The sequence below is a fragment of the Alligator mississippiensis genome, chromosome 11 (assembly GCF_030867095.1).
Source record: "Alligator mississippiensis isolate rAllMis1 chromosome 11, rAllMis1, whole genome shotgun sequence".
NCBI lineage: Eukaryota > Metazoa > Chordata > Crocodylia > Alligatoridae > Alligator > Alligator mississippiensis.
This window is the reverse complement of record NC_081834.1, coordinates 33,978,725-34,005,124: the sequence shown is the minus strand read 5'-3', so window position 1 is coordinate 34,005,124 and position 26,400 is coordinate 33,978,725. Positions and strand designations below refer to the sequence as shown.

Here is a 26,400-nt window from a genome sequence, read left to right as displayed (position 1 = left end):
AGTGAAAACTATGTAGTCCAAAACAAGGTTTCCATACTTTTGAAACTACTCCAACTTTCACTTCTGGTCTTGTCTGCATGGCAAAGATAACATCTTTCTTCCCACACCATTGCTAATCCCCCATCTCTGATTTCTACTGTCCTAGCACCCAACTGTCTACACTCTCCTTTCTCAGTCATCTGAAGGTTTGAGCCAGGAAGATTGCATTTCTTAACCCTTAAACTAAGCCACAAATTTCACTGAAGTAATATCAGAACTGTGTGACATCTCTACTCTCGGGAGATGGAGATTACAATTAATGTTCCAGAAGTGAGCTTGGATAATAGCCTAATATCGGCATTCAAAACCATATTAACTGATATATTTTAATTTACATCGGCTTGGCATCCTACAAAAAATGCCAATCTTATTTGAAGGCAAGCTAACTGGTGGTTCTTCAACAAGTTGGCTATAACCTAGTAACATGTTTTTAAGCAGGATTATTTTCTAACAGAATTTGTTTTCCCCAACATAAAAAGTGTACACTCAAGGGTTCCCTGAGCTCTTCAGCCTTTGCCAAGCCAGCAAGTCTGCAGCATTCAGCCAGTCTTTAGTGAAATAGACACTTTAAAAAAATCCTGGCATTTGAAACCAGCAAATAAAGTTTTCAGGCTCAAGAGAAAGAACCCACAAATGATCGTGCTCTTGTTCACATACTCTGCAGATGAAATAAGTCTATTCATTGCTCTGGCATTTAATGAAAAAATGTGTGCTTGCACTTCAGAGCAGGGAATTAAATAGCAAATGGCTCTGGACAGGATGCTGACTCATATCTGCTGAAACAGGGTAGGGCAAATGGGTAACCTAAAGAAAAAAAAAACAAAAAGAAAAAAAATATTGTACACTAAAAGCTCTGGAGAAGATTTTGGGGGCCCTGTTGTTAGAGTTTGTTTTACCAACTTAATAAAAGCAAACTTTCCTTTGTTGAACATATTTTGCCTGTATGTTACTATTGGTAGGTAACAGGGAAGGCTTATCTGGTTACTTTGGATTTTATGGTTGCTTTTTAACATGAGAGCTCCTCAGGGGTTTAAAAATATACAGTTAATATTTCAACTTGAGAGACTTTTTATGTCAATTTTTTGACATACTGACAATTCTCTCCCTCATAAGAGGACCTACTGTTGCCATAACAACTTTGCAGGTTTATAGTTTGATCAGCAAAAAAAGAGGAAGTGAAAACCTCAGACATGCAAATTAACAGATTCAGTTGTGTTTAACTTTTTTACTTTTAGAAAAGCCACTTCTGAATTTCCATAAATTTACAGTATGGGCCCACTGTGTTAAGGAATTTCTGAACTAGGAAAAATAGCAGATACGGATTTTCTCCCCATGAAAGTGACTCCATAACAAGATAGTACATTAAATCTATGACTGTGATATTTTAATTTCACTATAATCAGAAAACTTCACCATATAAACTGCATATAAAATATAGTATTTGGACCAAATCTGTCCAATAGTTTAATGTTTGGTCATTTAGTACATCTTTAAAGGAAAATGATGAGGCACTACAGAGTGAACTGGAGTTTCCTGTAGGGCCCCTTGCAAACACGAAAAGTAAAGCCACCATGGGATCTGATGAGTGATCCCCACAACCATGTTTCCTGCTATGCCACACATGCATGGCAGGAGGCATAATTGTGGAATTATCAGATCCCATCACGCCTTATTGCCAGTGCAGGGGGAACCCAGTATCACAATCCCCATCTCCCTGCACCAGCAAGTAGCAATCGCCCACAGCTAAGAGTCCTGATCTGGCCTCCTAGCTGCAGAGGCACACCATATACCCCTGCAGCTAGAAGTCCCATCAGCTGATCCAGGGAAAACCTGGCCCTAAACTTAATATTTATTTTGCCTTTAAACTTCAGTGCAACCAAGATCTGACCCCTGTGTTTTCACCCCTAGATTTTTCTGAACTACACTGCAGTATAGTAACTCTTGGCTGTTACTCTTCACCCTCAGTCCAAATGTCTTTCTGTGTAGTACTGTAGACTTCAGGGAGTGTCTTTGAGAACATGCTAGGCAGGTTTTGCTTAAATGCAGATCAAAGGAAGTTTCCACTAAATGTTTGTTCCCACACAGTAAGAATTCCATTTACATGCATAGGCATGCTGGACTAGCTGCATGCAATCTTCTAGATAATCTGAATGATGCAGTCACCTTCTCCAAGTTCCAGATAAAATGAATGTATTAAAATGTATTGTGCAAGCACTGACAAAGAATTGAGAAATTTGTATCCACCCAGTCATGGAACAGAAATATGCCTCGTAATTTTGGTGAAAAGTCAGGAACTTTGAATTTTAAATATCCCAAAAAACTGTTCACAAAATAGCCACAGAAAAATAATTAATCAAATGTTTTAAACAAATATGGAAAAAGTCATTATGATCGTGAATGTTTCACATACAGGAAAAAGGCAACTATTTGTTATAAATTATTAATTATGAATTGGGCTCTCAACTCTATGCTCTCTACTGAACTACATAGTTCCAATAAAATTCATGTTCATTATTAAAACAGGTCTAAATATATTTATTACATTTACACTTACAATAGTGAATGTAGCTCACTGTAAAATTAATAATGAATATTTATAGCATGCCATTGATGTTCTCTATGAAGAAACCTATTAGGATACTGACTTTGTAAATATACATCCAGATATCTAGGACTGGATGCTTATACAAAATATTATGCCACATACAGCTCTCTATTATCCTACAAATGTTGACTGACCAACTTTACTCAAAATTGTAGACCAAGGCCTACTCTGAATATGGTAAGGTACCTAAGGGAATTCTTCAATCTTTTTGTAGTAAAACATGCTGTAGAAACAAAAGACATTTCATGTGCTATGACATGCTTATTACACCAGCCAACTGGGAATGAACCAAACTTGCATATATTTACTGTTGTTTATGTTAACTTGGGGCTATGTTGCAGTTCATTACAAGCCATTTTATGATGGCTAGAATTGTTCTTATCTAATTGAGTTGACTTTTCCTCTACTATATATATTGATTAGGGCTGTCAAACTATTAAAAAATTTGATCACAATTAGTTGCATGATTGAAAAAAATTGTGATAAAAAAATTAGTTGCAATTAATTGTGATTTTACTTGCACAGCTAAAAACTCAAAATTATGTGCAGAAAAATTCAAAGCGATGCAAAATTATGCAGGTACTTTGTATGGTTGGGGGGTGGGGGTGGTGTGTGTGGGAGGAATTTGTGAAGGTGTGGGGGGCTGTGGGTATGTGTGGGGTTTGGAGCCTGGGGAGGAGGGTTCCCACACACCCTGGCAGGATGTGGGGTACCGTGGGTCAGGAGTGAGGGGCAGCAACAGGCCTGGGGGAGGGGGGCAGATGGAGCTGTGGCTTGGAAGTGAGGTGCAGACAGACAGACAGAAATGCACAGACATCGCCCAGCAGGTAAGGGTGTGGGGGGGGAAGGGGCAGAGGGGGGCAGATCAAGGTCCCCACAGTGAGGGAGGGAGTGGGACAGAGGCAGGAGCAGGGGCGAATGGAGCCCCAGGGCGGATCATGAGATGGAGCCATAGATGGTTTGTCCAGGGACGTGGGGAAGGGCATACTTCCACCACTGTGCACACCACCGGGGGAAGCCTGAGGGGCAAGTGCCTCCTGGATTTATGAGTGGGGCAGAGGTGGGCTGCTGCTGTGGGCTGGGCTCTGTGCCCTGCTGCCATTGCCCTGGGAGCCACACACTGCCATGCTTTACCTCCCACTGCTGGGTGGGCAAGGGATGCGGTCCAGCCAACATGCTGTTTCTGGGGCAAAAGCAGCAGGGTGCAGAGCCCTAGTCTGCAGAGGCAGCCTGACTCTACCCTGTGCAAAAATCCAGGGGGCATGTGCTTCCCCTGGAGGCAGCAGTGACAGCAGCAGAGCCCGGGTACAGGCTCCAAAATCATGTGCACTATTAACACGCTAAAAAAATTAACATGAACAATGATTAACATGTTAATTGCACGTGTTATCTGTACATGAATGGTAAACTACACAAAGATGGTTTGTACACTTCCAGCATTTCATCTTACTGCAAATGGAGATTAAGAGCAACATACTTTCCTTGTACAGTAACCTCTCTGCACTGATTCACTGGATTCCCAGTAGATATACCACAGCATTTCTTCCAGACGACAAATTCCTTCGTAGATACAGATGAGGCTAAAAGCTGAGAAGCTAATCTGAATATCAAATGCTGGTCTTGGAGTACTTGGACACTTTAATTTGCAGAAGACTCCTGCATTCCTAGATACTAAACAACTGATGTACCTAATTTAGGATAAAGTCATGTGTTAGGATAAAGGCACATAACCAACAAATCTGGCTTCGTTACCCAGGGTGCTTGGGCTGTTGGGAAGTACCTGGAATACTTTATCACTTTTTCTGATTGGCCCACTAAATGTCCTTTCCCTCTTAATATTTTTAGCAAAGTTTAAGGAGGAAAACCTTCAATAACAAAACCACACCCAAATGTTTCTTCCTGGAGTTCTTTGCACAAGGTAATCCCAATACTGTGGTTATGAAATAATTACAAGGTGAAAGATTGTTCTGAGAATTATAATCTCTCTCATCACTCTCACAAACCAATTTTCTAGGCTCCAGGAACAAAAGTAAGGTGTGGGTTTAGGATGAAAAGAGTCTTTATTTTGTATGTTCTCAAACCAGTAACATGAGTAGCAACCTCAGCTTTTAATAGTCTCCATGCTTTATAGAAGTTGAACAATACAATGAATGATGTGGCTGAACGCTTGGTTAGCTGCATGAAACACGCTTGTTTGATTTTCTCCTTTTAATCTATTATGAAGTATGTAGCTGTCTGGCCATTCTAACATAAAACAAACAAGAGGATACAGAACTATGCTCAATAATCCATTTATGTAACATAATTATCTGTTCCAAAATGCCATACCAAGAACTCATTCTGAGGGAAATAGGTATCACTGGTACTTTGTGATAATTAAGTGCTTATATACACATGCTGGTTTGATAAAGTATTCATATTTGTCAAATCTTACAATTTTATTTATATTTTCAATTGCTTGCTCACAGAAAGAATTCCAAGTATGTTTTTATACGAGTTTTTCTATGAGGTCAATTCTTGCCTGGCAAACTCAGAAAGGCACAGTTTTAAAGGAAGTGTGAAGATTACTGGTGGTTTAGAGTACTGAGTGTTAGTACTTCACATTCAAGCATTTAAACCGTAAAGAACAAAACTTGAAGAAAGGGTTTTGATGCTACGGGACTTAATTTCCCTTGCATAGTTGCCCTTTCAATGGAACATCAAAATGGTCAACATCAAAACCATAAAGAAATTCTCCATTTACAAGCCATCTCACTATTGCTTTCAGTGATTGTTCTTGGATAACAGATAATACTAAAGTCTATGAGCAAGTTTCCTGATTTGAGAGGCAAGGATATTTTGTTATGTCTTTTACTGGACCAACTGGATAACTGGGAGAGCTCTTGGACAAGGTTTTGATGCCCAAAAGCTTGCCCAGCAGTTCTCCCCAACTATACAGTTGATCCAATAAAAGTTATCACAAAAAACTCACTGCCTCTCGGACAATGCCCAGACCATCACAGCTATGACAACATTCCTTTCCTTATTGAAGTGTTTGGAGGATCAGAGGCTATGTTTGTTTCTTTTACACAGATATGTTCCATAGATCTTCCAAACAAATTTAGCAAATTGCTTATTTTTGTTGAAAGAAGATAATATTAGCTTGGCTTTCCTGACAGGAAAACATTTTTCACTGTCTAGGATAGCTAATGGAAATTACAATAACTTAATGGACTGATATAAGACAGTCCTGCTAAATGTTCATAACAGTGGCATAACAGAGTTGGCACCTAGGGAAACACTTGCAGGAGAGCAGGATGGCTATGTGGTTCTGAGAGCAGGGGCAAGGGCTGTGTTCAGGAGGCGGCAGGCAGAGGGACCCATGCCAGGACTCCTTCACTGTCCTGGCTGAGCTACTGTTGTGTGTGCTCTGCCCACTCCACCTGTTGCTCTTAAAGCAGGGGCAAGGACATGGAAATGGAGGGTGATTCTGGTGCCCCTTCTAACTTGGTACCCAGGGCCCTCTCATCCACCTCTAGTTATGCTACTGGTTGATAACTGCACCCAGGCAAACCTCCACACAAATGCCAAATATGAGGACATTTGTGTTTATACCCCCTGCCATCCCCTACTCCCTCTCCCCCCAATCATGCACCATTTCTTGCAGGAAGCATCCTTGTTTTTTTAAACAAATTTCAATTTCTGATTTGAAATCTGTACCTCGTTTGTAGGAGTGAAATGATGAATTATTTCCTCCTTTTGCAAGAGAGTTAATTACACAAATAAGTCAAACCTCTTAAGAGAAAGTATCACTAGCTTGGAAATATCATATCATGAGGGAGGGAGAGCATTTTATGCTGTTTTAACATTTCACAGCAAGTCAAATGCAGAGGAATAAAAGCTGGTATTGTTCAGATATACAGAACTCAGCATCTTTTCAGTTCAGAAATACTTCAGCTTTTTACATCTCTGTTTTGTCTGTTGGCAAAACCTCTTCAGCAGCTCCAGGCACACCCAGTTTTTGCTATTAACTAAGACTCTGGAACGCTAACCCCACCCACTCTTTGTTCTGGGGCAGGATGAGAATTGTTACGGCCCCTCTTGGGTAGTCCACAATACAACAACTGTATTTTTGTAACCAGTTTGTGGTGTTCTTTCCAGACCTGGTTCCCACAAACAGGGCTGAATTCTGTCCACATGGCAGCTTTTTCTGGACAACTAAACCAAGTGTCAACCACGTGTCAGCTGCCGTGATGCTAAATCGCTTCTACTTGCAGTTCAGGAAAATTTGGACAGCTATTCCACTGTGCCTCAGCAGGAAGCAAAGGATCCACATATAGACAGGCACAAGCAGTAATAGGAATATTTGGGAAAGGTTTCTCCCTCCTGAGCAAAACACTGAGCTTCTAAATTAAAAATAAAAATAATTATTTTGCTACAAAGCTGAACTGTTACTGCAGTGCTTTATGAGTAGGGACCTATCCCAACTTGTGCTGACAGAAGTCAAGTATTATGGCTTAGTCGTGGCCAAGACAGCCAATTTCATGGTAATTTTGCAGTGGCCCCATCCCTTGATGCTGATTGACAGGGAGGCCTCAAGGAAGGCAGGACAAGGGGGTGGCTATAATCTTGGCTGTTGGCTGCCCTTCATGCTGCCCCACCAGCTGGCATCTTCCCCACCTAGGCAGGCTGCAAGACTGGACTGCAACTGTAGCAAGGACTGCTGACTCCCACTGGGGAGCCAGCATTTTATTTTTATCACATTTTTCTTTTTTGGTTGATTTCCTGGGATACTGTGGTCGATTCCATTTTTCACAAAACAGTGATTTAAGTAGATCCCTACTAATAAGAGCAGTGGTTCAGATTTGAACACAGGTATGTTTGGAGACCTTTCAAAAGGGGAAGTTTCAAGAGAGCACCACTGCTTCATCCAGGGTTAAAGTTGGAGTGGTTTTGCTACATTCAAACTGTTCTCAGCTCATTCACATATAACAGTTAAAACATCTGCCTTTTGGAAACCTCCCCTTCTGAAAGGACTCCAAATACGTGCATGTCTACAAAGCTATTATCTGCAGTGGAATGCCAGTCTCGTAAACGGACACTATTTCTCCTGGGAGCAAGTCCATTGTCCTGCGTTAAGGACCTGTGACGTACAAGAGAGAAAATGCACAAATACTTCTTTCCCCCCTGTGTAGGTCTGTAAGTGAATGGTGAATTATTCCAGGGCAAGCCTGGCAGGCAGGGTGCTCTCCTTGGCCACCTTCTGGCAGAGGGTCAGCAATGCATCTTGGAAGGGTTACATATGTAAAATGACCACATTCCTCGTGTTTTGATCTGGGTTAGAACCTGAGACAATTAGGACTGCCCCAAATGAGATGCTTGTTTACAGTCCCATGGTCAAAGAGGTGTCATAGTGCAACCTGAACTACATGCATTGTGGGAAACAAAATCTAGCTGGTGACTGTGGCCAATACAGGAGAATTAGAAACATGAAATTTCCAATTCATGAGGTAATATAGCATCATTTCATACTCAAAATGTATGCATTCCAGAGCTCCAATTTCCTATTTCCCCTCTCCCCTAACGCTCCCCCCCCACCATTTTGACAGAACACAGACACTTTGCAAAAAATTCACTAGATTGAAAAGCTAGATTTTCAGTGAAAAGCCACCGTAATGAAAATCTTTTGGCTAGCCTTTAGCAGAAGTCTGAGAACAATGCACCACAGCAGAAGTTGGAAGAAAGGAGTACTGACCAAGGTAGAGGATCTGATCCACACAGCAAAATCACAGTAAAAGGCAATCAGTTGGCAGTGGGGTCTCTAGAGATACATCTACACAACACAATGCAGTGCTCTGCAGAAATACCCAAGACAATCAGAAGAATACTGTGTTAACATGACATACTTCTTCCAGGACCTGAGTTAACTCAGGTGTCTCTGCACTGCACTGCACTGTGGCCATGTGCATCTACACAAGCTGATTGTGCAGTAGCCTGCAACTACCGTGCAGTAGCATTGCATGGCAGAAAGTATGACAATGCTACTGCACAGTAGTCACAGGCTACTACGCAGTCAGCATCACCAAAAAGCCATTTAGTGGTGCTACTGCGCAGTAACTCCAGTTACCACACAGTTATTTAGTACTTCTTTATACAAATATTAAATGGCTGCATAGTCAGTGTCTTGCGTAGATGCGGCCTGTGTCATTTAGACAGGCCCTATTAATAAACAGTACAGATACCCACTGAAGTTACTAGCCAAGGCCCCGAGCCTGCACTTCACATCATGCTGACACATCACTTTGCCCAAAAAGAATGAACTGCAGTTCTTCAGTGACTGATGCACAAGCTCAAAAGTTTCACATCATGCTACAAAATATTGCCAATTTTCTGACGCTAATCACTAAAGAAAATGCCCAGGATTAGGTGGTAGGTGTCTGTTTATACATCAGGTCTGTCATCTGCAAGTACAGCAGACAGTGTGCTAGTTTCCCCTACCTTTGGTCTTGATGGCAGTTTCAAGGGCAGCAGCATCTCTGTCAGCATCAAAGTTTGAGTATGCCTTAACTGTGGCATAGGCACTTGGAGGGAGAGAATGCTAGGAATAAAAAAAAAAAAAAAAAAAAAGGAAGTTTACACTTTGCCTATGATCAATATGATTCTTGTACCTTTCTGAAGCTGATACATTGCTGTATATGCAAAACATACAAACTGCAGGACAGGACAAACTATTAATATAATAAAAATTCACCTAAGGGGCACTGCACCTTGGCTCTCTGAATGTATTTCTTTCCCCAGAATCTACCCACATCAGGGTGTTTATCATTACAGAAAGCTGTACAAAAACTGGCTGGACCTGACAGAAACTTGTTTCAAAATGTCAATATGAAAATATTATTTCAAATTATAAAAAATCCAAGCCAATAGCTTATATTGGATACATGTCAGTTGTAAAAGATAATTAGAAATCCACAATGAATATGTTACCCACCATAGGACAAATTCTGTGCTTTGTGCACCTAGTGAATTAACACAGTTTTAGCTTATTTTCAGCAGTTTTCAGTAACCTATCTTTTCTTTTTAAAATGCTGCATAAGCACTTACTTTATTTCAGCAGAAGGAGTCTCTCAATAGAAAAAGCATTTCAGGACTATTCTGTTGGAAGACATATCAGGTCCCACCCTCAACATTTCTTGGTACCTAACACCAGCTGAAATGGTAGATGCCTAAACAGGACTTCTCAAGAACTAGCTCTTCCTGCATTTTTTCTTTTAACCCTTAATGGCCAAAGCAAAGGACAGTCTGTGAATAAGGAACTTGTGTGAATTTGACCACACAGATTTGTTATCTGTACATCTTCCTACTTAGATCACAGTGACATACACAGTTTCTTCCAGCTGGACCAGTTGTGCCCTCCATTGAAAATCTGAGACATGCTACAGGGATGGAGAGGCACAAACATCAAGAAGAATAATCATCCTCTTTTATCCCTGCAAGGACCTGCCCTATCAGTCCAAGCAGGCAGAGTCTGGCCTACTGCCACACCACATGAGACATCATTTCCCAGTATCTACAGATTTAACTGCCAACAATAATAGTAAATTGAAAGGTCTAATGCAGTCTTGGATAAATGTGTTTTAGGAATCTTACAGAAACACAAAGTCTTTGTATCACAGAGCACAATTTGGACACTATTTGATTAAATTGGGCACTGCTGGACATTCTGGAATAGCTAACCTGGTTAGCCAAACTGAGTTGGATTTGAAAAAACAAGGTCAGAGATGACATCTTATCTAGTCTCTTGCTCCTTCTGCTCTCTCTATGCATTATACAGACACTGAGATAGCATGCTGTGCTAGAAAACATTATCAGATATAAGAAAAATTAACACATAGTAAATGTGCAGTTTGGAAATAGCTTCTTCCTCATGTACACGTAAGTAAGAAGGTTGAATGCAGTCCCCTTGATCTCAGGAAAAGGGCCAAGTGCTGTCGTGCTCTCAGGAAAGGGAAACTAAAACCTTGGATATTGTAAATTCCAGATGTAATAATTACACTCTTTTCATATGAAAAGCAGTTTATTACTTTAGAAAAAGCATTGGCATGATTGGAGCAAATGTCTCCTTATGCTCTTGAATGGGCCCTGCTTGTTTCATATTGGTTTTGGTACGCTAGGAGGCAGACCCCTGTCATCAGAGATGCAAGTTCCTTTTGACCTTTCTACTAAGTTCAGTGAGACTCTTGCTCAAATAGTAAGACATCAGTCAGTGTTAAAATATAAGCACATGGACAGGTTAAGCAAAACCAAATGAGAATCTAATGTTCTTCCATACTAGGTGGGGACTTCCAAATAGTTTACAAAGACTGCCTGTGTTCCCTTCACCCATCCCCTTTTCTTACATGCAGATAGTTCTAAATTTCTGAAGTGATAAAAGTGATTATCCAATTGTGAGGCGCTCAACTTGAAGGCACCTAAATCTCTGAGTTAAGAGTGCTCAATACCTCCAGAAATGAGGGCCCTTTTAAGATCTCTGAAGCAGGACATCCAAAACCACTAGTCACTTCTGAAAACACAGGCCTATTGAACTTGCCTGAGGTCACTGCAAGTCAGTGGCAGATGTGGACTACAATCCAGGTCTCCTGACTACCCAGGCCTCTAATCTAACCATAAGACAATCTGCATCTCTCAGCAGCTACATTACTACTGGTTCAGCAGCTAATGTGTGGAGGTGGTGCCATGCAACTCAGCATTAGGCCTGTGTGAGTAGGCAGCTATTTGATCCGGCCACTTCGGATGCCAGCAATCTGATCTGGAGCTCCGGACTGGGTTCCCGCTTTGATCCAGCCGAAGCGGGTCCGAAGCTTTGGCGCTGCCTCTGAGATCTGGCCATAGGGTATAATGGGGAATCAATTAAATATCTGTAACTTTGTTGTTTTTTGTCTGATTTGGATAACAAAATTTGGGGGAACTGCACCCCAAATTCTTGAAAGCAAAACTCATGTCACATGTATGTGTTACATAACAGGGGGGTGAAAACTGCAGGGGTGGTGGCCCCTGGTGAGGCCACAAAGCCTGCCAAGTTTCAAGGAGATAGGTACAAGGGTTTGGGGGGAACTGCACCTCAAGCTGCGGACAAGCAAAGCTCATGACATGGGTGACACTGCATGTGTTAAGGCGCAGCAGGGTGAAAGCTACAGGCCTGCTAGCCCCTGCTGAGGCCACAATGCCTGCCAGCTGTCGGGGAGATCAGTGCAGGGCTTCTGGGGCCCTGCACCCATAGCTGCTGACAGACAAAACTCATGACATGGGTGCTTGTGCAACTGACTGTCTCTGTCTTGGGGCAGTTGATTGTCTGTATTGATTATTTCCTCTCCTTAGTTTGTGGTTTTGTAGGTGTTAATTGCTGCTAATTAACTGGCTACATTAGCTAGGTATTGTGTATTGAGATGGTCCCTGAGTGAATCATGACTGATTGGTAACTGGTAACAGTAGCTTAGCAGCCGGACCTGCAGTAGTGTCTACCTGCCCTCCTCCCACCCCAAGACAGACACAGTTGCACAAGCTTTGCTTGTCAGCAGCTAGGAGTGCAGGGCCCCAGAAGCCCTGCACTCATCTCCTCGACAGCTGGCAGGCTTTGTGCCTGCAGCAGGGGCTACCATCCCTGCAGCTTTCACCCTGCTGCACCTTAACACACAGTGTCACCCGTGTCACGAGTTTTGCTTGTCCACAGCTTGAGGTGCGGTTCCCCCTGAACCCATGCACCGATCTTCTTGAAACTTAGCAGACTTTGTGCTCTCAGAAGAGGCTACCACCTCTTCAAGTTTCATCCAAATCAGACAAAAAACAACAAAGTTATAGATATTTAATTGATTCCCCATTATACCCTATGGCTGGATCTCTAAGGCGGCTCCGAAGCTTTTCCGAAACGGTTCGGAAGCTCCGAACCACTTCGAAAGCCTAATGAAGCCAGCACTTTGATCTGGACATGCTGCTTCAGACACTGAAGTGTCCAAAGCTTCTCCGGATCCGAAGCACGGTCTGAAGCCTCGCACAGCCCTACTCAGCATGTGGCTGGTGTACTGTGTTGCCTATATAACATCCAAAACCACTAGTCACTTCTCCAAGCATAAGAGAATGTCCTGATGGACTGTCATGGCTTCTCTTCCTACCCATAACACCCTGGAGAAGGAGGAAGCTGAGTTGGAGTTAACCTTCTCCCCACAGGGACTCCACCACAGGCACATAGTTAACATCAGCTCAGCTGCCTCTTTCTCCAGGATACTCAGAGAAGGAACAGGATACTGTATGGCTGGAGAAAGCAGGCCAAGTCAGGTTTCACAAGAGAAGCCAAGACAGTCCATCAGTGCAGTTTCTTATGCTTGAAGCTACTTCCTCACTACAGGGTGGAGGCATTAAGCACAAATATCACACCCTGAACTATACAAGACCAAGATGCTTAGTTCCTTTAGATATAAATAGCAGCCATCACACACAAAGAGTACAAAATCCAATGGGTAAAAAAGGTGCCTGAACAGCTGTTTTACTTTCTTGCACTGGTTACCTTGCCGAAAACACTCTGCTTGGGGAAGCAGACAACCAATTCATAAAGTCCTTATTCAACAGTTCTAGCTTCTTTTAGAGCTCACAGTTACCTGCATGTAGAAAAAGATTCCTCAAATATATTTGCTAGCTTAAATTATTTGATGATTTTTTGGCTGTGGGGTGATCAAACAATGGAGCCAGGCATGCAGGCACCACTGCCACTGTGCAGGAGCAAGGAATGTAGGGACCTCAGATATGGCATCTTAGATAGGGTGACCATATGTCCACCCACCTTGCTCCTACGCAGCAGCAGCAGTGCCTGCCTTCCTGGTGCACCATGCTGCTCCCCATCTCTGCTGGACTCCCGCCCAGGACTTTTGATCAACTGGCCAGGACCAGTCTACAGAATCCAGGACTGTTTCAGCCAAACCAGGATCTACGGTCACCCTAGGCCTAAGTTCACTGGCATCGACCCATGCCGGTGAGATTCACTTCCTCATCAATTACAATCAGAGAAAGCCACAACTTTATGGCATAATATCCTGACACTGCAATGGGGTATCATCCTTGTGTACTCTTTCAACATCATAGTTCAAAAGTAGCACTATAGTTACATTGTGGCTTTGTGGTATTTTGTCAGTAATGATGGAACAAATGCAGACAGATGCAATTCTACTGCCATTGGCAGAATCACACTCAACTTGGTGGAATTGTCCAAACAGGCTTTGGCTTTTAAAACAGAAAATGCCTTTAAGAAAAAGGAATTTTCCCTGGAAAATACCTTCTTTTTATTTTTGACTTTAAAGAGAAACATACAAAAGCTTTTTTCTCCAGCTTTCACCAATCAAAACCTCAGAAATATTAAATGCTCAGCAATCAACATATAAAAATCTTTCCATCTCAAATAGAATTCATACCTGAAAAAAATTAAGTTAACAAATAAAAACATTTCCATTTTTTGCCAATTTTTTTTTTTTGATTTACCAAAGACATGATAAATTTTAATTCACATCTAATAAAAACCAAGGCTGGGGGTCTGCCTTGCCTTCCATTTATTTTTTGTTTTTTAATCTTCCTCTAAACCCCTTTTCTGTTGCAGAGAATAACCAGACAGTGAGATGCATCCCCTCTTTTCCTGCCTCTAACCCTGTAGTACAGGGACAGGCAAAATACAGCCTGCAGGCCAAATCCGGCCTGCTAGACCATTCTGTCCAGCCCATGGGGCACCTAAAAAGTTTAGAAAATTTGATATTTATCTGCAACTGGCTGCCTTTCAAAGATGACAGGAGCCAGGGGCAGTAGGACCCGGGGGAAACCAGCAGAACTCAGCTCCGCCCCCCCCAACCAGAACCCTCTGCCTGCCCCAGCTGTCACTGCTTCTCTGCATGCCTGCTCCAGCACCACATGGCCCCGGGCTGCATTGCCAGACAGTGGGAGCACAGGGCTGCACCGGTACGCCAGGGCCAGAGGGGTGTGTGTGTGTGTGTGTGTTCATAGGGCAAGTCCCACCCCCCCACACATATGTACCCACGCCCCCCTCGCACTGCCATACATGCAGACCCCCACCCCTATACCCCCTCACACACCCCAGCCACCTTCCACCCACACACAGTCCCCCACAAACCCCATACCCACCCACACCCCACATATCCACACACACACACACACACACACACACATGCTCCCTCACCCCACACCCCCACCTACCCACCCCCCAACAAAACCCTCATATGCACACCCCCACCCTACACACCTATATCCATCCCCCATGGCTGGGGGGGCGGGGCCAGGTGGGCTCTGATGTTGCAGGAGCCCACCAGGACTTCCCCTGGGTCCTAGTGCTCCTGACTCCTGTCATCTTTGACAGAAACCAAGGACAGATAAATATTAATTTTCTAAATATTTTTAGGGGCCCTGCAGGCTGGACAGAATGGCCTAGCGGGCCGAATCCAGCCCGCAGACCGTATTTTGCCCACCCCTGCTCTAGAGCAAAGGTTACAGTATCACATGTCTAGCTTTTAGTGTTTTAGTGAAATGCAGAGTGCTGCACCTAGGGCATAAAAATATCCAGCACACTTACTGGCTGAGGAATAACCCTCTCAGCACCACAGAAGCAGAGAGGGATCTTGGAGTCATAGTGGACTCCAAGATGAACATGAGTCATCAGTGTGACAAAATCATCAGCAAAGCTAACCACACTTTATCATGCATCAGCAGATGCATGACAAATAGATCCAAAGAGGTGATGCTTCCCCTCTATGTGGCATTGGTCAGACCGCAGTTGGAGTACTGCATCCAGTTTTGGGTGCCATACTTTAACAAGGATGTGGATAACCTTGGGAGGGTCCAGAGGAGGGCCATTCATATGGTTAGAGGCTTACAGGCCAAGCCCTATGAGGAGAGACTGAGGGACCCTGATCTCTTCAGCCTCTGCAAGATAAGGCTGAGAGGTGATCTTGTGGCTGCCTAAAAATTCATTAGCGGGCGCAGCAAGGGATCGGAGATGCTCTGTTCACCAGGGCGCCTCCTGGGGTAACAAGGAACAATGGTCACAAACTGACAGAGAAAGGATTTAGGCTAGACTTCAGGGAAAACTTCTTCATGGTAATGGCGGCCAAAATTGGGAATGGCTTTTCAATGGAGGTGGTGCTCTCCCTTACTGTGGGGTTCTTTAAGAAAAATCTGGATAGGCATCTGTCCAGGGTCATCTGACCCCAGCACTCCTTCCTGCCTAGGCATGGGGGTCAGACTCGATGATCTGTTGAGGTCCCTTCTGACCCTAGCATCTATGAATCTATTTCAAGAAGTTGTCATGTTACCTTCTAATCACTGCACCTCAAGAGCACCCTTAAAAAAAGTCACATTGGAAAGGAAACTAGATAGAATAGACATTTAAAGAGAGAAAACCCTCAAATTATTTCTAGTTTCTAATAGTAATACTTACATCTCCTTCAAGGCTGAGCTTGGTTAGAATTTCATGGACTGTAGACATCTTGAAAAAACACTGGAAAAAAATAGGACATTTTATGTAGCAAGGCCAGGACAATCTGATGAGAACTGCTGGACTGATCAATAATTAATTGAAGGGTATCCAGCAAGAGTGATTATCATGTTGGGATAGGAATTAGTCTCTACTGTCCTATACAGCAGTAAATGACCCCTTATTTGTTAAAGGAATATAGTTTTTCTGCACTTTTTAATTTCAGCCAATAAATTGGATTTTCTCTCTCAGACGGAGCTCAAACATAATTAAAAAAAAAAATCAATGCCAAAGAAATATCAGAAAGCTTAAATCCTGTGCACAGACCATCAGCAAAAAGCCATAAGAAACAATGTATTACCACAATCCAATAACTTCCAACTCAGAGACTAAATTCTTCACGTACATGTTTTGAAATGTATGGAGGCCACTTTCATTTTCCAAAAGCACAATTCCTGTTATTTAATCTCTAATACACAAGATGGAATGATTGCCCAGTCTTGCTACCCCCAAAATACATGAAAAGCCTATTTGGCCAGACATGTCGCAAAAAAGGACTTCTGCTTAATATGCTTATGTCACAACACTATCTTTGCCACTAAGTCTGGTCTCCACACCTCAGAGGTTTGCCAGATTAGTAGCACTGGTTGAGGGTCCCTGCAGCACCAGAGTAAAAGAAAGAGAAAGATTTTTTAAGTGGTATAAAATCAAAGGCAATTCAAGTAGCACTGCTGCATTCCTGAAGCTCTGCTGGAAGGTGGCACTCCTACATTCTTTTAGCAAGGAAAGGAATGTGGCCATTTGTGTCACTTTCAGATCATATCGAGTTGCAGATGCAGTGCATATTGACTAAATGACAATTTAACCATGCTTTCTGGGGTGTAAGACATGGGGGGGGGCTTTCTGCCTGAAAGAGGTCTAAAATTAAGGTACATCTTCTATACCAAAGCTCTGCAATGAAAAAATAACTGAGATCAAATTATCTGAAGTTCCTGCCATAGTTTTTGTTTGGCCCCTGCCATGAACTGGAGTTTGAGATGCCATGATTTTGTGGAAGGTAAATCTAGAAAGTAGTTTGCTTGAAAATGCATTACTGCAAATTCTAGTGTACTCTATGGAGGTATTTGGTTGTTACTGTTGAAACATTCTACACACAAAAGATTTCTATTCTACACATGGGATTGCCTTTAGTACATTGGCAGCTCTATGATTAGCACGTGTTGTCGGCCTCCTATACTATACGCATGTATCAGCAATAAATAAGACATATAGTGGCTTCCAAACAGAGTTGTAAAATATTCAGGAGAAAATGGGGGGGAAGCTGCAGAAAGATATTTTGACTTCCACCTTCAGAAAAAAAATGCTCATAAAAACATCAAGAGAAAGGGAAGCCTGCTACACGCAGGAAGTCAGCTAAGTGGCCTGAGCTAGATAAAATACTGCATTGGATAGCAAATCATAAACAGAATGGAACTGCCATTTTCATCAAGTGGATTATGATGCAGGTATGGAAACTCACAAAAGAAATGCATTAGATTTCAGCAGATGTTTAAGATGGTGTCACAGATTCATAAGACACCATGGACTGCAACTGTTTGCAAGGACAACTGTATGAAGGCTGCCAGAAAAATGAGAGCACAAAGTTGTGGAATTTTATATATTCATCCTAAATGCAAGGAGGAGGATAAGTACACTAGAAATTAGTTATATCAGAAATACAGATGAGGTTCCTCTGTACTTTGATTTGCATCCAATAAGACCGCAAATGTGAAGTGGGAAGGAAACAGCTACAGTGAAAAATCATCATGAAAAGACATACTGCAACACTGTCCTGGCATGTTATGCCAAGGCTGATTTTGAAATGGAAAATTCATGCTGAAAAATTCCTTGCGGTGTACAAGTCCATGAAAAAGGGGGTGTGGACAAAAATGGGATGGTCAAAATTAATAAAAATATGGTATAGGCACAAGTACAAAGAAACCATCTCTACTGGTCTGTGATCAGTTCCGTGTTTACATATTCCTCCAGTTTTATACTCCTCAGAAATTTTCCTTTTCTTTTTACTCCTGATTATTCCCTTCTCTTTTTACTCCAGGACCCACCCAGGGAAAGCATACTACTGCCTTGGAAAATCTCCCAGGCACAAAAATCATGACTCCACACTCAGTCAGATCAGAAACCAACAGCTCTTCTTAACTGCTAGAAACCCTTGTTTGTTCCTGAATTGCCATACCCTGATGTAGCATTTCCCAAACAGTTGGGTGCACTCTGGCAATACAAAATCACTCCCCTACTTCAACAATTCTTGGACCCCATCATACTTCAGTTGCCACCCCTGCTTCCCTTGCTGCTGAATATCCGTGACCCCTTACTTAAGCCATAAGCTGCTGCTGCCAGCAAGGACAGAAGCAGCAGCAGCAGCTTCTGTAGGGGAGTGAGGGAGAATCAGTGACAAGGGAAGCAGCAGTAGCAGCTGAAGTCCAGGAGGTGTAGGAGTGCCTGACAATGGGGCCAAAAGGTTAGGGAAATGCTGCCTAACTACCCAGTCTCCACATATGACTTCCTTGAAAACAGAGGAATCTAAGAGTTGATCCCAAGCAAAAAATGACCCCCCACTCAGTCAATCAGGATAATTTGGAAAAGAATATCAAGTGAATATAGAATGAGTGGGTAAAGCCAGCCAGTGATGCTGAAAATGATCATTTTGTTATAGAAACCATAAACCTTCAAGATTGCTGAAAAAGCAATCAGTATTATGAAGTTAAACAAAGTGCTCAGAAGTTGAGGCTTTATATTTTTAAAATGCAAAAAAAATAAGTGGCCTCTTTGTCCACACTCCCAAATACTATTTTATGCTCTAATATCCTATATGGTTTGGCTACAAAAAATATTCTTTTTAATTTTATGGAAAAGAAGTGATTCTTCAAAATCACCTACCAGAAAGATTTTTCCCCTATTCAAGTCTGTTCCAGGAGGGTAGTAAAGCACTAGAACAGGCTACCTAGAGAGGCTGTGGAATCTCCATCCTTAAATGTTTTTAAGACCCTAACAGAAAAAGCCTTGGCTGAGATAATATAGCTGGGGATAGTCCTGCTTTGAGCAGAGGATTGGGCTAGATGATCTCCTGAAGTCCCTTCCAACCCTAATTTTCTACTATAATATAAGTCATAAGTTCAAGTTAGAACCAAACAGTATTGTCCTAGTTATGCTACAGCAACACAAACTAAATTTACTTCTTTGACTGTCACAATTGTGTAGGCAAGGAAAATAATTTGGTTTGTTTGGCAGGAAAAAAAAAATTACTCTTATTAATGTTTCTGACAAAGTAGTGAGATGAAGTGGAATGCTGCAAATAATCTCTCTCCTGTTATTATTAGTTCTAGACATTATTTAAATATTAAAATATAATATTTGTTATAAAAAACAGTAAGACCTTATGTTGTATCTCTGTAGTGTAAGCACTACCTCACCCATATCTAACTTGTCCTGGCTTGCTTTAAGTGAGTCAAGAAGAGTAAGAAATTTTAATCTTCTGGAGCAATCTAGCTGGGAAAGGAAAGGAAGAAAGTTGAAATGGTACTAATTGGCCTAAAGGAGAATTAAAATGTTTAAGGCAAAAAAATTGAACAAACAGTGCCAAATCCTCCAGTTCCTGCCCACATGATCAGCTGAATTAAATTAAGAAAGCAGTGCTGAGACAGGAATTCAGAACACTGCAACTCTCGAAAGAGCAGCAGTATAAAAGAAAACCATAGTGTCTTACTCAGTCATTAAACATGCTGATTATGAGGGGGATGGTATGTCAGAGCTACATTATGACATCCTTGTTACTTCTTGAATCTTAATGAAAATTACACATTCAGACAGAAAGATCTTTGTACTTAAGAGGCTTTACAGTTGATCATTGAGACAAGAAACTCAAAAATCTTCATCTTGCCCAGAGCTAAACTGCTCCACTGAAAGCTAAAGTGAATGAAACTGCAGTATAAGCTTTCACAGAGTAGTAATCACTGAACAGATTTTTGCAAGGCTTCCATTTCCAAATCAAATAAAAACCACATTGAATCAGACTTGTTGGAACAGAAAACTTGAACAGAGTCCAGAGTACTGAGCTAACACACCCTCTTGTACAGTTGAAACTGGAATGTTCAAGGAGTTGCCACATAACAATGCTATAGCAACCAAAAGCCACAAGCAAAAAGAACATTTGCAGCATTTAGCAAAATGGGGATTTTTGTCAAATGAATTTTTCCAATTGAGAATTTGACTCGCAGAATAAATATATTTCTCATTGCTACTTTGGCAGTGTTTGAGCCCAAATTTGTCAAGATACTCTGAATATCCTTATGTAAAATTTTTATTACTGTCAACATTCTAATTAGTAATGGTTGGCTTGCAAATATTAATTAGTAATATATGTATAACGCCCTTGTTCTGTAGACAGGAATGTTTCAAAATGCATCCATCTCGGGAAAGTCAGTGAGACCATTCTGAGCATGCCTGGCAGGGGAAAGGGTGGCGGCTGATGGCCATGTTGGGTGTACCACTGAGGTAGAAAGGAGAAAAACACTGTTTTAGCAACTAGTTTGGTGTGCATGGCAGGGGGGGCCCAGACAGGACTGCTCTGTGCGAGCTCTTGGACAAGAGGGGCAGTGTCTGGTTGACTGAGACTACCTTTTTACGCTGACTGATCAGGGCTGGGTGAGCTCAGGCTCCGACTGACAGAGGGGTAACAAATCTATCCAGTGTCCCAGAAACTGAAAGAAGTTGAGGGGGATTTTAAACATTTTTCTCTCAACCAGAAAAATGTGCATCTTGTTCTGAGTGCCAGCTGGGAAAAAGGAAACGACACAAGCACGATGGATCCATCCAGAGGCTCCGGATGAGGTGGATTCAATAGGCAGTAACTAAGAGTGGCTCTCAGAGGTCTGACTAGCCCTAGTAAGAGGGCAGTGGACCCCATACAGGCCAGTTTTGGGCATGAAAGTCAAGAACTGAGCAGTAAGTCCTGAAACAAAGTGGGGGAGTTCTCAGGGACAGTGAAGCCGATTTGCAATTTATTTGCCACTGAGGAGAAATACACTGTACAGTATATATATTGCAATCTTTAATGTTTTCTGTGTACAGTTTTCATTTATTGTTTGCTATCCATTGTTGCTGTAGTAAAAAAGGGAAAAAAAGATAATTTTAATGTTTTTTGGATTCATTATTAGTCAATGCCAAGTACCCCACACTAGGTGCTCCTGATTTTTATATATATATATATATATATATATATATATATATACACACACACACACACACACACACACAGTGAACCCAGAGGTGTTGTTTACTTAATACTGCATACTTAGTGCACATGCACTTACACATGTTCTTCCTTACACTGAAAAGAGTTGGAGCTTCTACTTTAGAGTCTATAAACCAAGACCTCATACATCCACTCAAGCAAATTTATTTATTTCTAAAATTATCGTGTACCCTGAATTAAAATGTTATTAAAATAAAATAATAGCAAAAAAGAAGAGAAGAGATCTGTTACTCTTTGCTGAAAAGAGCAGTCGTTTAAATGCTTGCAGGTCAGATTCATAGATGTTAGGGGCTGGAAGGGACCTCACGAGGTCCAGCCCCGCTGCACTGGGCAGGAAAGACTGCTGGGGTCAGATGACCTCAGCAAGGTAAGCGTCCAGATGTTGCCACACTATACCTGGTTTCTCTTATCTCCACCCTCCTAACAGTCTACCTCCCTAGCTAGGCAGGTTTGCAATAGTGATGTGGATTTAGAAATGTCCTCAGGGTTCTCAAATCTTTGGTTCCTGTATGTGCCATGATAAAAGTGACAGATGCTGACTGCAGAAGCAGCAATGTTACACCTGGCAACCAGCACCTGAGCTCATCCTTTGTCCTAGCTTGATAAGAAGCATGTCTTCTGTGGGTGACAAGCGAGGATGTTTCCCGGCTTTTGGAAGGAGAAATGGAATCTGCAGGATGAGGAAATGGAAAGTTTAGTGAGGAACCCGGTCGGTTGTGCTGTCTTCCAACCAGAACAGGGTGTGGCAATGGAGCGCAGAGGTCAGGGGAAGAATGGGGAGGACCACCAAAAAGGAGAAGAAAGAGACCCTCCCTTCAAAATGAAACAAAGCCTTACTGTCATCACCGAAATACAGACAGACCAATCTGTGTCCATACTCTACTTTAAAGCTACGCAGGTCAAACAGAGCCGCTCTCTGCAACCCGAATTGACTGACTTTAAAAGAAAAAAAGATCTCGCAGACCACTGATAGCCATTATTTCTACACAGTACAGCAACATATATATTGTAAATTATTCGTTCTCATTACTAGACAACCCAGATGGGGGAAGAAATGTCACTCTGGCGCACATGCCAGAGTAACACACTAAAGGTGAGACTACTGATTTATATTTATAATAGGAGATTCCTAACACCAGTACTTGGCAGGGAAAACCTCCCGTGGGGGGAAAAAAAAAAAAAAAAACTGTTCCGTAAGCGAGCAACTGGAAAAACAAACTCACTGGAGCTGTTCTGCACAAAGAGACTCAGCAACAGAAGTGACATACAGGGGGGGAACTTCACTAGTGATTCAAGGAGGAAATCTTAGTCCTACCACAGAGCTACCCTGCAGCACCCACCTAGCAACAACATAAGCAGGCAGTGTCCAAACAAAAGGCTGACTGTAATCATTTTTTATAAAAGAAGAAATAGTTCTGCTGCACAGAACATTAAATTTAGGGAATTACACTGCTTCTTTTGCTCTTATTTCCATGTACTTATCAGAGTCCTGTGACATACAAATAGCTTTATGAATTTAGAAGTCTATCCCGCACGGATCTGTCCTGCGCGTGAGGACAACTCACTGCTGCAAAACACCTCCGAACCTTTCCAGTTAAGAACAGAGCAACATTTCTCTGTTTTCCTCTAATGGCAGGGCAGACCAAGCTGCATTCATCCTGTCTTTAGGGCAGGGGGTCCCAACCTTTTTCTTCCCTCCTAGCATGCTATAAGAACTCCACGGGCCACCTGTGCCACAATAACTACCCAGCTCCCCAGCCTTGCCTGTGTGGCCCCAGGGTGCAGAGGCAGGGCTTGGCGGCAGGAAGCCCAGGGGCCCCACTCACCTGGGCGCAGCAGCGCGGAGCCTCGCCCACCCGCCTGCAGCACTGCTGGCAAGAGAGGCTGTGGTGCGGGGCTGGGCGGGGCAGCCCTGCCCCTGCGCCTTCCTGGGGCCTCGCCTCAGCCCCAGGGCCCAAGGCGGCTCCTCCCTACGCTGGGCGGACCCCCTGCAACCTGGATGCACACCCCCAGTTGAGAAGCGCTGCCTCAGGGGTAACACCCAACAGGAAGCTGGACCTCAGCAACTCTGCAAAGGGGGGGGGGGGGGGGAGGCCAACAATACCCCAGGGCATGTTGTTTCTGCAGTGGGGCAAAACCAGCACAAGAGCAGCTGTGACACTTGGACCGGCAGTCTGCTATCCAAAAGGACCTCTCTGGGAGGCCTGCTGGCACCACACCCAAGGGGAGAGGGTGAGGGCCCCATCCTCAACAGTCCTGCCTGGTGCCCTTTTCCTCCGGCTGTCCACACCATTCATAGGGTGTCTTTAAGAGGCTCCTGTTACCCTAGGATGCTGGAAGGAGAGGGGATACAAACTCAAATCCAAAGCCCAGCTGATTGCCTAAAACAAGCCACGTGGCTTGGAAAACCGGGGTCAAAAAGTGGATCTTAACTAGGAGATAAACTCCTCGTGCTTTCGGGAGAGACCGGTCGTACTTGCACGGGGGCAGGGCGGGGGGCTTGTCCTCCACAGCGCTTTTCTTTTGGTAGGTTGGGACATATTCACCCTTTCATTAAGCCCCCACGTTACAGAGCCAGACCCCCACGCCACGGCAGCCTCAAGCCTTTTTCCCAGGAGGACCAGCTCCGCCCGCCGGCAGCCGGGCAGCCCGCGGCCGGAGCCGCGCGAGCAGCGCCCTCGAGAGAAGCGCCGGCGGCCCCGGGCGCCGCTGGAGCCGGGGCCGGGCCGGGCCGGGCGGGGCGGGGCGGGACACGCCCGGCCGCCGGCTCGCGACGCGAACCGTGGTGGCGGCGGGGCTGTTTGCTCTGCCCCGGGGAGTCACAGCCACAGCCGCCGCCGCCGCCTCACCTGGGCTCTCGTCCCCGGGTGCGCCCTGCAGCCCCGCCCGCCCCTCCCGGCCCGGGTGGCTGCAGGCGCGGAGCCCCGGGAGCGGCCGCGCCGCGCGCTTACCTGTGCGGCAGCAGCGGGCGGCGGCGGCTGCAGCGGGGCTCGGCGGGGCGCAGTGAGGGCGCGCGGCCGCCGGGGCGCGGTCTTTGTGCCGCGGCGCCCACAGCGCCGCCCCCGCCCCGCCCCGCCCCGCCTGACTCAGCCCCGCGGCTCCACGCTGGCCGCCACGCCCGGGCCTCTGCCGCCGCCGCTACGGCTGCCACAGCCTGCCCGGCCCTGCCCTGCCTCGCCCCGCACCGCACCCGGCACACAGCACCCCAGGCCCTCCCCCGCAACGGACGGGTCTCACAGGGCCCTTTTCAACGCTGCATCTCAGAGCACCCGGCAAAGGAGGCCAATGCCATTATCCCCCTTGCACAGGTGGGGAAACTGAGGCCCAGAGGCACTTGGCAAGGTGGCGGCTTGACTGCGGACACAATCCTGTGCCCCAGTCCGGTGCTCGGGCAGCTGGAAGCCAGCGGGTCTGCGCCAGGGTGCTGCTGCATCCTGGGGCACCTTGAGGGCCTTTCAAAGGAGTGCTAGGCACTGTGAGGTTGCAGAAGTGCTTCACGAGATAAACCCAGAGATTTCAAATAGGCATGGTCTTCTGGAGTTCTTGGCAACTGGCCTTTGCTCTGTTATTTTCCTGGATGCAAAAAGAGTGAAAACTAAGAGCTGACATTTTCTGAGTGTTGCCTTGGGTCTGTCCAGGGGTGCCTATAGTTTCAAAAGATTAAGAACCACTGCTATAGGCTAAATCCTGCTGCTCCCAGTCACTGATGTCCCTAGGACCATAATTAGGTCCATTATTTATAGAAAGAGCGTCATTCTCAAAAGGGGCTGCTAAGTAGTTATGTCTATGTAGTAATCTTAAGAAGTGGCTGCTGCTCGCACAGACATGCTCAGGTGTAGTTCAGGTATTCATGGAAATCTAGCTGTGGAAGCACAGACTTTGGCACAGGGGTGTGCCCAGGAGCCAGACCCAAACTTCAGCTCCGGAAGCTTGTCCCGCTGCAGCAGCTCCCTTCCTTCCTATCCCTACCCACCCACTCTCATTAGAGCAAAGCTAAGTTTCATCTATATTACACCCAAAGCCTATCTACAGTGCAGTCAAAGAAGTGAGATACCTGAGCTAGCTTTAAACTAGTTAGGCTTGGGTAGTGGCAGCAGTCTAGCTGCAGTGGCATGGAACCAGCATAAGATACCTTGCTTCTGTGATGGGAGGGTGCAGTATTTTGTTAGTTCTCAGAAGACTAAACTGTGCGTCACCCCTAGAGAACAGAAGAGATCAAAGCCCCTTCAATGGCAAGGAAGGGAAATGTCCAGATGATCCCAGCATGTGAAGTTTGCCCCTTGCAGCAGAAAACAAGTGAACACCAAAGCAAATCTGACCTGAGAGAAAAGCTTTCTACCTGAGCCTAAACTAGTGATCAGGATCACTCTAAGCATATGAGCCAGACAAGGTTTCTGGGTACCACCTAAGGACACTAGTCCACCCAATCTAGTATCACCAATCCAGTATCCACAGTTTAATGCTGCAGGGGAAGGCAAACTCATCCTCTGCCAGTGGAATATATCTAGTCAATAAAACACTCAGAAAAATCTTTCCTGACCCCTGCAAGCCATAAAGTCTGAGATTTGATTATAACCAGTAATCTAATGCAAAGCTGCAAAAATAATGCACATGCTAAGTGTATGTTAGCGTGGAAAAGATTTGCAGAACTGTATTTTTTAAAGAGGTGCAGAATGAGGGAAGTAATTTGACAAGTAGAGCAAAGAGCTGCAAACATAAGCAGCAGCACTGAGAAAGGCACAGAAATGATTGGAATAAGCAAGAACATGGAGAGCCTGTGCACAGAAGAATAGGCTTGGAAGTGAATAGGTAGCTGATAGGGTAAAATTACAGCAGAGATTCAATGCTCTATGGTACTGGGCCTTGAATATGGAATCTGGGCACTAGACATGGAAGGCAAGAAAGAATTAGCAAGGAACATGAAAAAAGGGAATGATGTAATGA

At 44.1% G+C, this 26,400-nt stretch overlaps 1 protein-coding gene across 1 annotated transcript in view; it reads right to left on the bottom strand.

Annotated features, from left to right (window-relative positions):
- The window catches only part of ANXA2 (annexin A2), a 52,720-nt gene extending 28,214 nt beyond the window's left edge, over nucleotides 1-24,506 (bottom strand). The window contains exons 1-3 of the mRNA XM_059714792.1: nucleotides 24,408-24,506; nucleotides 16,110-16,169; nucleotides 9,122-9,221 (exon numbers count right to left, since the gene is read on the bottom strand). Of these exons, the coding sequence (XP_059570775.1) occupies nucleotides 9,122-9,221; nucleotides 16,110-16,157 (148 nt within the window). The 5' untranslated portion in view covers nucleotides 16,158-16,169; nucleotides 24,408-24,506. The remainder of the gene's footprint in view (nucleotides 1-9,121; nucleotides 9,222-16,109; nucleotides 16,170-24,407) is intronic.
- Between the last annotated feature and the right edge of the window lie 1,894 nt (nucleotides 24,507-26,400).